Raw genomic sequence first — 12315 nt, 5'->3', positions numbered from 1 at the left:
TACGGACCCAGGTCTTCGGCTGGACATGCGAGCCAAGCTCGTCGAGGCCCTGACCAAGCTTTTCTTGGCGGAGCGATGGCCTGCAATGTCTTGGCACATGCACGCTGACTTTACAGGTAGGGTAGATTCGAGATGGGAGCCCTCCCTGACAGACAGAATTGCATAGGTGACGATGAAGAATGAGAGTTGAAACAATGGCTGATTTTGGGTGGGATTTAGGTTGGGGGTGGAGAAATGATGCATCCCAATGACTCTTGCTATTCCCTGAGGTATTTCCCCCTCCAATTGTTTTGAGAGGACTCCATCCATTGATTGCATTTGCATCATCGTTGCCCAAAGCCGTTCGTTCGATGGAAGACGCTATGGGGGTGATGCCCCCCCTTCTGCAGGCGCTAGAAAGGTATTGATCCAATTGGTGAATTCCTCCCTCCCCCCCCTCCCGTCCCGCGATTGTAAACCTTCAATCGTGGCTTACAGTTGCTAGTGCTAGTTGTAGTTAATCTACTAAGGTATCGTCCGTCCCGGGCATCCATTGCTTGCTGCTGCTGTTGCTGCTACTGCCGCCTCCGCCATCTGCAGCCCGACATTCGTCACTCGCTTGATCGCCCAGTCCAACTTTTTTCATCTCAACTCGCCCAGTCTATAGTGCATTTACTAAGTATTTTATATCCGTACTCGTGTTCATTTATATTTTTTCAATCCTTGATCCATCTCTCGAGTGTCGATCTCCCTCTTACCCGTACCCCTCCTGCAGCCTTAGAACACGCAGCCCCAATCCCAATCACAACCCCAACCCAACCGCCGACGCGCCGGATTTAACGTCTCTGCTTCCACCTCAACCTTAACCTTCCCGCACCCGCACCCGCATGCATACATTTCAACGGCCCATCGGCACCATTAGCTACCAGAGCCACCTGGCTGTGAGCTCTCGCTCTCGCTCCAAGGCTCGCGACGTCGGTTATATAAGCTCGACGTCGCTATCGACCTTGGACCCCGGTCCTGATGCCTTTGGCAACACGTCTGGGAATGGGTCGCCGCTCGAGATCTTCTCCCACGCTCTCTAACGTTACAGAAGCTCCTGGTCCTACCAACTCGACGGCTCCCGACACTCCTAATAACATCGCGACATCCTCTCCGGCCGAGTCTGCCGGCTCCTCCACCTCTCACGCCCCAACGGCGACGTCACCCACGGCATCTGCCACCTCTTCTACGCGCCCAGGTTTCCTTTCGCGCTTCAGCCTCCCACTCTCTCTACCTTTGCGCAATCGAAACCGCAACGTCACCGACTTTCATATTCGTGCCGAAGAACCCCACCGTCGATATAGCGCTGGCGACAATGTTCGTGGAGCTGTCGTCATCGTCATCGTGAAACCGGTTCGAATTACTCATCTTACCGTATCACTGCATGGGTATGTGCGTGTGCTTAAAGATCCAACCTCGGTCGCCAAGGCGCAAGGAACTGTTGTGTTACCGCAAAACGGCGATGCGGCACGGCCAAGATATCACGGAAACGGTCTTGCAAGTCTTTTCCAAGACGAACAAGTGTTGAGTGGCGAGGGACGGCTGGAGCCAGGCAGATATGAGTTCGGGTTCGACCTTTTGTTTCCCGACAAGGGATTGCCAAGCAGTATTGATGTAGGTTGAACACGAAACGACTGGGCGCTGTATAATTGCTAATGTAACGTGCAGTTCGAGCGAGGAACGGTTTCCTACATGGTTACAGCGACGCTAACGCGACCAACCTCAATTGCCCCAACGTCATCATGCGAAAGGAAAGTAATACTGGTAGAAAACGTGGATGTTGGGTTACTACACACTCCCAGACCGCGCACCATCTTTCTCGAACCAATCTCGAAGCGAAACCGAAGGAGAAAGTCTATGGTGATAGACAAGTCACCTGCCGCCCACTCCGAGGTCAACGAAGTCAACGCTGGGCATGAATTGACAGAAACACCGACAGAAGACTACCGTGAACACACCACAGATCCGAGGAGTCCGATACAAAGTGATTTGCGAAGCGAAGTCAGCGGGGACAGTGGTGTCAGCAACAGCACAAGCTTGAGCAGACCGGAAGTCGCACTATCCCAAGTAGGGACACTCACATCAGCCAAGCAACAAGCGGTAGACAAGAAGACGATCACGGCGACGGTTGAGCTGCTCAAAGGTGGTTGCTTACCAGGCGATGCCATCTCTGTGCGAGTCACAGTTCAGCACACCAAGCGGGTCAAGAGCATGACGGGAGTGATTGTGACGCTACTCAGACAAGGCAAAATCGACAGCAATCCGCCAAAAGCTTTTTTCGACGAATCTATGAGCCAGGAAGACATAGCTCGTATTGATAAGGAAGAGGTGTTCCCACGATCAAGAACAGGTCTCGGTGGATTGTCCTTGTCATCTTCGAGTTCGACAAGCATATTCCGCAAGGACCTCGATCAGAACATAGCACCTCTCATTATTGATCCCAACACTATGCAAACATCAGTCACTGTCACTGTTAAGCTGCCCGATGATTCATTCCCAACAATCAAGGGTGTTCCTGGGGAGATGATCAGCTTCAAGTACGTGGTTGAGGTGGTTGTCGACCTGGGTGGAAGATTGTCGAATCAGATGCAAACAGGGCCAGCGAGATTCGGACCCTATGGTCATGGAAGCACAGACAACAATACGTACGGTCCAAGGAGGGGAGCAAATATCGCAGACACTTCGCAGATGCGCCACGAAAAGGGGGTAATCGCGGTATCAATGGAGACAGTCGTGGGTACCTCGGATTCGTCACGCGGTAGGAAAAAGTCGAGGGCGTCGCCGACATCACGAAGCGTGCAGATTCTCGAAAGCGACGAAGAGGATATGATGGGACAAGAGCCAAACTACGGCGAAGGGCCTTCCCTCGAATACTATTCAGGGAACGGACCACTTTCTCCTACTGGTTATTTCTCTCCCCACACCAATGGTAGTCGACTTCCTTCGATTCCCTCACATCCACCACAGCCTTACTCACAAGTACCTCCCTTGCAAGCTTCGTCGCATTCGCGTGGCTTCTCTGGGTCAAGTACCAACGGGTTTGGTTCTTCCTCAGCAGCGCCTTCGTATATTCCCCCTCCCGAGATACCGAATCCGAATAATCTATCAGAAAAAGAAAGAATTCGGCAGGCCGAGATACGGCTACTACCAAGCCAACCTCCAGTGGCAGGTCCATCAACAAGTTCAAACCAGGATGATGAAGATATATACGACGCAGAGGACACGCCTCGGGTCCCGGATCTGGATGCCGGATTTGATCTGAGTGTACCTAGTGCCCCCAGTGCCCCCGAGGCAGGCCCCTCAGCACCAACAGAGGACGACGTCGAGTTAGCAGCAGTGCCGCCGTCTGGTGTCGTGGAAGATAAGCAGGAAATCGAAAGACGGCGGCTGCTGGACGAAGCCAGTGCTCCCCCGGACGTCCCCGAGGATATGCAGCGAAGAAGAATTGACGGCCCTTCAACGGAAGTGGACACCGGAGCTGAAGCCAGTGCACCGAGCGCACCGAGCGCACCGAGTGCACCTTTAGTTGATGATTATGATGAGTTTCCTGGATACGGCTCTGGCGCAGGACCTTCCAGTGGCTCGAGACACGGTGGTGGAGAGCAGTTACCTGCGTACCAAAGATAAGTTGGCATTTCGCCTTTGTCTTGGAGTATATTGTACAGGCGCATTCAATATATGGGTCATGATGGGAATATTATATAATTTGTGGACGCACAGGTTAGTGTCCTGGCGTTTTTGGATACCTGATGAGAGTAATATCACGATAAATATTAATATTGTTGGATACTCACAACTGAGCGTTTCTTTCGTCGACTGCGCATGACATTTGGGAGTTGAATAGTCATTTCTCTGATTTAACTCTGAAGACCATATCTGCTAGATAAGTTCCCAGAGACCATGATTCTCGCTAATGCGTTAATTGTACATGCGTGATTGCCGACATGGCGTATATACTACGCCAAATCATATCCCGCCAAATCATACCGTTTTACTGTATACACTCTCATATTTGCTGTCCCTATTTAATGCTGCAGCACTATAGGCTTGCCGCTCTCCCAGTTGTCCAGGCTCTCCTTGATATTCACCCAGTAACGCAGGCGCACAGCCTCGTGCTTTGCAGCCTCTATATCGTCGTGTCGAAATGCGTGCTCTAGCACCTGCTCACTCTCGGCGATGCGCGCATCATTCGCTGCACGAGGTTCGTCTAGATCCTCTTCCTTCTCAGCATCCTCGATCTCCTCCCTCGCCTCCAGTACAAGCATAAGCAGTTCGGGCTCTTCGACCTTGAGGGTCTCGTCGTTGGCGACGTCGACACCTCGTAGGGAGAGCAAGTACTGAGCTCGTAGAAGAGGGTTGGAAAGTGTCTTATAAGCCTCGTTTATAAGCGCAGACATTGCCTCAGCGCGGGCCTTGTTCTGCGAGCCATGCATATCCGGATGCGCGCGGGCTTGAAGACGAAGGAACTCGCGGCGCAAAGCTCGTGTATTGATAGGGAAGTGGCCTGCCGGGGGAGGTCCATCGGGGAGCGTCTCAGGGAAGAGCCCATAGTGCGTTGATGGCGGGGCACTCGACGAAGAAGACGTCTGCGACTCGGGCTGCGCAGCACTGGAAGCGGCGCTAGAATAAGCGAATGCCGTCACCGGACCACTAGTGGCCGTTACGAAAGCTCCATTGCGTTGTACAGATGTTGCTGGTGCAGAAGCTCGATGTGAGGATGCGAGGGTTGAGGCTCGGCGAGCTCGGAGTTGACACCGGATACAAGTCCGAGAAAGATCGCGCACGATAGAGGATGAGACAGACGAGCGCATATTTGGCAAAAAAGAAAGAGGATTAAACACCAATGCAGGAGTATGATAGAGATATGTTGCGGAAGAAGAAAAATTCAAGGACGGCGAAATATGCTGTACAGAAGTGAAGCAGAACAAAGTAGGAATTGTCGTTCTTTACGGATGTCGCTCGGAAAGTGCTTTCTCCAATGTCGTAATGCTATTAAATTTCTTAGCGTGAGATGAATGACCTCAATGGTTGTGGCTATTAAGTGGCACACAATGTGGCGCAGTTACTCATGATGATTCAGGTACAGGAACCCCCGTTTTCGGCAAAGGTCGGCCGTCATGATCGGTATCCAGTCCGATCCAATAACGAACAAGATGATTATCTTTCTCATCCATGATGAATGATTGAAGAAGGACCTTGTATTGCAAATTCCACCTGAGTTCTCATGAGAGAAGTCAATTGACCTAATACTACTCATTCGTGTCTCGTTTCCATAAGCCCTGTCCATTTGGTCGCTCCTCTTGCCTGTCATAACAAAACAAAGCCTGTAGACCACCCCCCAAACGAACCCCCAATCCTCGTTGGAGTAGGATAAGGTCATTGGTGTCTGCCGAGTCTGTAGATCTTCCGAAGTTGGCTTCGATACCAGACCAACATTTCCATTTCTTCCATCTTTATCCTTTCACAACACCTCTCAATCATCTCTTGTTTCGACATACCCCCGTATACTACCCATCTCTCATACAAATCAATCATATAGCCCGGAATGGCCAAGGTCTTTGACGCGGCCGAAGGTATGAACGACCTCAATTGAGCTCTCAATATGTCCATGTTTCTAGAAGGCGCAATTGACTGACATGCGATTCTCGCGATAGTGGCCAAGCACAACACTCCAGAGAGCTGTTGGGTTATCCTTTACGGAAAGGTCTACGACGTGACCGAGTTTCTGCCATCTCACCCAGGCGGTAAGAAGATCATATTGAAGCTTGCTGGAAAGGACGCCACCGAAGAATATGATCCCGTTCACCCGCCTGGAACCCTCGAGGAGAATCTCAAGCCCGAACACGTTCTCGGTGAAATCAACCCGGAAACACTCTCACAATCTCAATCGACCGGCGAAAAGGGCGTCACACAATCTAGCGAAGACCAACCTCCACCATTGGCATCGCTTATGAACCTTGATGAGATCGAGCAAGAAGCAACAAAGCGCATTTCCAAAAAGGCATGGGCATACTATTTCTCTGCCGCAGATGATCTGTTCTCAAAGAGCTACAACAACCATGTTTTCAAGAATATTCTCATCCGACCACGCGTCTTTGTCGACTGCACAGCTTGCGACACCTCAACAACATTGATCGGCAACAAGGTCGGACTGCCAATCTTTGTCTCTCCAGCCGCGATGGCTCGATTGGCTCACCCTGACGGCGAGCAAGGTATCGCTAAAGCATGCGCTCGGTTTGGCGCCATGCAAATCGTATCTAATAACGCCTCCATGACTCCCGAGCAGATTATTGAGGGCGCAAAGCCGGGCCAGATCTTTGGGTGGCAACTCTATGTTCAGAATCAGCGAGACAAGAGTGAGGCAATGCTGAAGCGCATCAACTCTATGCGAGATTATTACAAGTTTATTTGCTTGACGCTAGATGCACCTGTTCCAGGAAAGCGTGAACTGGATGAGAAGCAAAACTTTGACTACTCTGAGCCAAGTCCCGCCAGCGGCGAGAGCAAGCCCGGTGCTGGAGGTGTCGGTCAGCAGCTTTTCTTCGGTACTGCGGCTGACTTGACGTGGAAGACGACCCTTCCGTGGCTGGCGGCTCATACCGATCTGCCCATCGTACTCAAGGGTCTTCAAGCACATGAAGATGCTTTCCTAGCAGCCAAGTATGCCCCTCAGGTGAAAGCCATCATCTTGTCCAACCACGGTGGCCGCGCCGCCGACACGGCTCCTCCGGCCATGCATACATTGCTCGAGATCCGCAAGTACTGCCCTGAGATCATGAGCAAGGTTCAAATATGGATCGACGGAGGCATCAAGCGAGGAACAGACGTTGTAAAGGCGTTGTGCCTGGGCGCCAGCGGTGTTGGCATTGGACGTGCAGCGCTTTTCGGGCTGGGTGCTGGTGGCCAAGCCGGTGTCGAGCGAACACTTGAGAGTGAGTGGGAACCATATCCCCGATATCCCAAGATTCGAGGCCTTGGCTAGACTAACACATGCAAAACACAGTTCTCGAGGCAGAAACAGCCACGTGTATGCGACTACTCGGTGCCAAGAACATCTCGGAACTTGGCCCTAGATTTGTAAGTTCTTCCCCAGCTTTTCCCCAGACTCCATTGCCTCGTCTAACTGGCTCGACAGGTGAATGCTCGACAGGTGGAACGGGATATCTACGATGGAGATGCCGGGCTGGATCGTCAAGGCTTGTGGACAAAGTCTAAGCTTTGAGGAATATCAGCTGCGATATCTAGATATCTTCATATGCCAAACACATCCTCGGCACACTTCCCCGCCCTGTCAACCGGGGCCCCTTGTTCCTTTCCCTAATTGAATGTTATCAGTATCTGTTGGTCGTAGGGTGTCATTATACGAACTGTAACGTCGTTGCCACTGCTTGATAATGCAGGGCCAGTCAGGAGAAACACAAATTGTTCATAATTCGAAATTGGGTCTCAGATAGGAAACCTGCAGCATGATCCGCCACCAAACAGATATCCTCCTGTAATTGTTGAAATGTAGTTCAGATTACTCGTACCCCGAAGGTATTGAAGGCATCGTTGCGGCGCAGTCCGTACGGGATTTCAGGATATTGACCGAGTGTGCATCCCTGAGAATAGAATCAAACCTTATTTAGCTGTTTGCCTCCGGGTTGCCCTCCTTCACATGCAGTTCTAGAGAATGCATGTTTCGCTCAGTGAGGAACAAGTGACAGTTCATCTCGTCGTTGATCAAGAACGACAATTGTGCCCCCATCAGCCGACCAGCCAGTACGTACTGTACAGATGAGTGGAGTATGCAGGGACAGGGATAGGGATGGTTAGTGACCTAGCCGAATCGAACGACCTCCCCGGTCATATACAGGCCAGTCTTCAAAAACCTGAAAGTCGACCATGCCATCAGTGGATGTCCAGGCCGAGATGGTGTGTCGCAACCGGCCCTCTCAGAGGGCACATGAACATAAATGAGCTGAATGGAAACCCTTCTGTACTTGGCTTTTGAGATGTTGATCCCCTCCACGTACGTATAGTAACTTAGTGGACTAACGAGCTGCGAGCCACTCCCGGCCTTGAATGACACTTTTCAACGTGGCGTGCCATGTCCCTCTTTGTCAATGAAACAAGAATGGTTGGCTGTCAGAGCAAGCCACTTGCGCAACTCTAAATCGTTGGTAGCAATTACCGTAGAAAAAGGTGTGCTACTGCCTGCCATGACCAGACATCGAAGACACTGATATTGGCAGAATTGCAACCCTCAATAATGGCTTCTTGTTGGTCGAAAATTCCATATTTTACCTGACTAGGTAGTCTGTGTCCACTGCCCAGCCGGTTGATCGCCAACCTGTCCCTACTGGCTTGGCAGACTCATGTGCTGTGGTTGGGCAGCTTTAAATAGCAGATTTTTCTCTCTTTTTGCCTTGTCGCGTGCGATTTGTCTGTGCCTTTTCTTCCAAAGGGTCTTCTTTTCGGTCCGCTGTGGGCAGTTGTCTCAGTTATGTGGTGCTGTTTTGTATTAGCTGTGGTTTAGTGGTTGACACAGACATTGCCGAGGATCCAGAAACTCGGGCTTTTAGCGGAAGTCTCGGTAATTCATGAAGCGCCAACTGCCAGGTAGACATTTTGAATGGACGTCTCGGGAATGAACAGGTCGCGTGGGGCCTGTTTGTAAATCTAGCATTCCCATATTATCCAGTCCCTCGTCTTGTTGCCCCAGCTCTCGCTTCACGTGAAACTATTCAAAGCCATTTCACGGATAAGCTTTGTCGAATCAGAACAGGAGCAAGGTTCATTAAGAGATCTTGTTTGAAAGATCTTGTTTGAGAGGTAGTGCCTCAGCTAGACTGCTTTGCAGATGGGCGTGCCGGGCATCGTCCGTTGCGTATCGACTCCTGCGACGTCGAACATAACATTGTGTGCGGTCCACCACAGGGATTCATTCACAAGCTGCCGAGGAACAAACTGACATAGGGATTATAGGAGCCAAAACCTCGTTGTGTATGAGGGCGTGAGAGGTAACACTCTCCTCTTCCGACCTTGACCTGAACCCATGCGGGGCAAATCTGGGGAATAGCGCCGTGTCCGTTCATCGGCCACTTGCCTATTGTGGCAGTCAATACCCGTGGACAGATGCAAAGGGACTTGGATCATGGCGATCCGGTCCTGCCAGGATTGGATGGTAGGGATGGCTGCATTATTGCGGTACAGCCGTACAGTTGGTCAGATAAAACAGACACATCAAACCTTCTCGACAGAAAGAGGCGAGCAACAGCAGCTTGCCAGCCAATGACTAGATGCTAAATAAATATGTCAGTCTAGTGTCAAAAGGTGTCAAGTGTATTAGTTTTTATCTGACCCACCTGACACCCCTAGTAGACAACCTATGGCACAGATGCTGCCGTTAAGTGCCTTCTTGTTTCGCCCTTAGGTTTGTGAATGCCTGGTCGACCGATCTTAATGTCCGGTGCGACTAGTACTTATATTGGGTCGTGCTCTCGTATCATTCTTTTTCGTTTTGTCGCATGTTGAAGGTTGATCTACTTCCGTCACTTCCACCACCTTGTTCCTGACTTCTTGTCAGAAACTCAATCCCATCTTCCCCTTTTCCTTTCTTTCTTGTCTGTTCAAGGGCTGAGCCTTGAACGATCTTAGTAATTAAACATGTCGGAGAAAAACGACGTGACCCAGACCGAAAATGGGGTTCCTAAATCCAAGCGCACCTGCGCGAGACACTGCAAGCGCTTCTGGTGGGTGTATCTCATCGTCCTCTGCATCATCACCGTCATTGTGGTTCCTGTGATGTAAGTTCAAGCGTATGTTCTCTCAGGTAGCTGCTGTTGAGCTGACATTGCGCTTTAGAATTCTTGTTGCTGTCCCCAAGATTGCACAGAGCAAAATCAACGAAGCCGAGCTTGAGATCCAAAGTGTTCAAATTCTCGAAACTGAGGAGGGTGCCTATCTCATGAAGATTGACTCTTCCATCACCACCGATGGCAAGATTCATGCATCAGTTGATCCATTTGAGGCCGAAATGTATCTCGAGGACTGGCCAGCACATGTACCATTCGCGACAGTGAACATGCCCGAGACCAACAGCAACAAACACCAGGTCGTGAACGTCACTCAACACGTCAAAATCGCCGACATGGAAGAGTTTACTCGATTCAACATCTGGTTCCACAACAACGAAACGCTGCGTGTCACTGTCAATGGCAAGACAAAGGTCAAGCCAAGTGGTCTGACGCGCAAGTACGGCGTCACCTTCAAGAAGACAGTTGAGCTCAAGGGACTTAACCACTTCGCTGGAACCGAGGTCACGGATGGCCACATTGGTTTCGGCGATGGTACGGATGAGCCCAACTTTAACGGTACAACCGTTATTCCCAACGCTTCTGTCTTCACCCTTGACAACGTAAGTTACCGCCCCGTCTTTCCAGATCTGTCGCTCACCTATATAACAGGGAAACGTTACCTTTACAAACTTCGTCGGAGACGTAGAGGTTGGTACTCTCACAATTCCAAACCTACTCCTCAAGCCAGGCAACAACGTTGTCAACATCACCGCCAGCATGAACCAAAGCTTGGTTCTGAACGCCGTTCAGCAAGAGCCCTACTGCAAGACAGGTATCCTTCCCTTCAAACTGTTGGGCAAGTCGGTCATGAACCATGGCGAAAACCTCACATATTTTGCCGCGGCGTTGGGAAGCTCAAACCAGACTGTCGAAATCGACATTGGTTCCATCCTAAAGAAGGGCATTGGCTATGAGGTGAAGTGCAAAAAGAACTAGTCGCAAAGCATTTTTGGTCTTTAGGTCGCGTGCCAGGTGTGCTGAGGCAGGAAAGAAGGATGAAAGTCGTCCGGTCGATTAATATAAAGCTAGGTAGTGGTTTGACCAGAGGCGTAGCCGATTATAATGATACCTTTGATGCGGGCCACCGTTTATACCCTGCACCCAGATGTCAAGCTCAGATTTCTTCATTCCGTTGAGTGCAATATGTCTTGATGTAGTCTGGCATTTCGTGAACACAAGGAGTCTGTGTATGTTAATGTGATCATCTTTAATTCCATCCACTTTTCCTCTTTTCGCCTTTCAAGAGTCCGCCCTTAATCGTTGTGTCGTGACCCCCTATACTTGTTGAAGGGACAAAATCCACGGCTGTTCTTGCGCCACTTGCTCTCTCTGCGTCCCTCTCCTTAGTCAACTTATCATTAGTCTTCCGTAGCTTGTCCTTGGAAGCCCATTCCGGGAAGGCTGTAGGATTCCAGAGGTCAGTAGGCAATGTGGTAGAATACTGATGACGTTCATCGATTTCGACAAATCTCATCAGTTTATCCATCAAACTTGGATTTTTCAGCGCGGAAGACTGTTCCAGCTTGGCGTTAAAATGAGTCCCCTTCTTTTTTAACTCAAGAAATTGCTCGAATTTCTTGTTGGCTCCAGGTGGTGGTGAGCCTGGTGGTGATGGTGGGATATCCATGTTAGGTGCTGATGGTAATGTGAGATCGCGAAGAAGGGCGCGATTTGCTGAGTACGGTGAGGCCGGTCTATATGTTGGATCCTGGTCATCCACGACAGCTTCTTCCATGGGCGGTAGAGATGGTCCTAGCGGCACTGCGTTTTGTTGGACAGGTTCAATGACAACCACATCAGGGCTCTTGGGTTTAGGCGCTATTTATTGATGGTAAGATAAGATTCGTTGTCGAGAGGAGTATCAAATGAATCAATCAATGAAAGCTATATGCTCACCTGGTGCAGCGGGCTTCTGCTCTGCCTCTTGGGTCGGTGATTTGACGCCTGCATCTTGTGCAATGGTCGCGGGTTCCTAGCTAGAATAAGAAGATATTCAAGTGAAGAATAAAAGGTTACACTTGTACCTTTTTTTTTGGTTGAGGAGGAGCAACTTCCTGGATATCCTCTTCATCGTCGCTGCTCGCGTATCCTACTAAACCGGCCATGTTGAATTTTAATAAGATAACATGAGATGATGATAGAGTTGAGATTGGCGCAACACGCTATTCAGTTTCGTTGCAAGGGGACTAAAGTCGTTGATCAATTGAAACCGAGGCAGGTACAACCTGGAAACCTTTTTGGCTTAGCGCGGCTCCTGGTTTCCAATTGTGGATACCTCGATTGTCAACTGTCTTGCCTGGTGGGTAAAACTCGGAAGCCTTGAAACCATCATCTCATCTCCATGATTTTCAACTAATAAAGCTTTAAGCATCCTACTAATCACCCTCCCCTCCTTCGTGCAGCTATTCAGTCAACATATCGAGGTGGACGACAGCTCTCAGCACCTCCAATAGAC

At 50.2% G+C, this 12315-nt stretch overlaps 5 protein-coding genes across 5 annotated transcripts; 3 read left to right on the top strand and 2 right to left on the bottom strand.

Annotated features, from left to right (window-relative positions):
• Positions 1-1390: 1390 nt before the first annotated feature.
• FGSG_01029 (uncharacterized protein) lies at positions 1391-3814 on the top strand. Its single transcript, XM_011318481.1, has 2 exons — positions 1391-1635; positions 1690-3814. The coding sequence occupies exon 2, from the start codon at positions 1714-1716 to the stop codon at positions 3646-3648; it is 1935 nt and encodes a 644-aa protein (XP_011316783.1). The 5' UTR covers positions 1391-1635; positions 1690-1713; the 3' UTR covers positions 3649-3814.
• A 199-nt stretch (positions 3815-4013) lies between these two features.
• On the bottom strand, positions 4014-4832 carry FGSG_01028 (uncharacterized protein; the record flags this gene model as incomplete). Its single annotated transcript, XM_011318480.1, has 1 exon — positions 4014-4832. One exon carries the CDS (start codon positions 4830-4832, stop codon positions 4047-4049), a length of 786 nt encoding a protein of 261 aa, XP_011316782.1. The 3' UTR covers positions 4014-4046.
• Positions 4833-5497: 665 nt separating this feature from the next.
• On the top strand, positions 5498-7530 carry FGSG_01027 (uncharacterized protein). The gene is made up of 4 exons (XM_011318479.1): positions 5498-5594; positions 5676-6953; positions 7025-7098; positions 7157-7530. Exons 1-4 carry the CDS (start codon positions 5567-5569, stop codon positions 7241-7243), a joined length of 1467 nt encoding a protein of 488 aa, XP_011316781.1. The 5' UTR covers positions 5498-5566; the 3' UTR covers positions 7244-7530.
• Positions 7531-9452: 1922 nt separating this feature from the next.
• Positions 9453-10986, top strand: FGSG_01026 (uncharacterized protein). Its single transcript, XM_011318478.1, has 3 exons — positions 9453-9809; positions 9868-10420; positions 10470-10986. Exons 1-3 carry the CDS (start codon positions 9670-9672, stop codon positions 10794-10796), a joined length of 1020 nt encoding a protein of 339 aa, XP_011316780.1. The 5' UTR covers positions 9453-9669; the 3' UTR covers positions 10797-10986.
• An 81-nt stretch (positions 10987-11067) lies between these two features.
• On the bottom strand, positions 11068-11965 carry FGSG_01025 (uncharacterized protein; the record flags this gene model as incomplete). Its single annotated transcript, XM_011318477.1, has 3 exons — positions 11068-11678; positions 11757-11832; positions 11885-11965. The coding sequence occupies 3 exons, from the start codon at positions 11963-11965 to the stop codon at positions 11068-11070; spliced, it is 768 nt and encodes a 255-aa protein (XP_011316779.1).
• Between the last annotated feature and the right edge of the window lie 350 nt (positions 11966-12315).

The sequence above is a fragment of the Fusarium graminearum genome, chromosome 1 (assembly GCF_000240135.3).
Source record: "Fusarium graminearum PH-1 chromosome 1, whole genome shotgun sequence".
NCBI lineage: Eukaryota > Fungi > Ascomycota > Sordariomycetes > Hypocreales > Nectriaceae > Fusarium > Fusarium graminearum.
The sequence above is the reverse complement of the archived record's forward strand: the minus strand, read 5'-3'. Positions and strand labels throughout refer to the sequence as shown.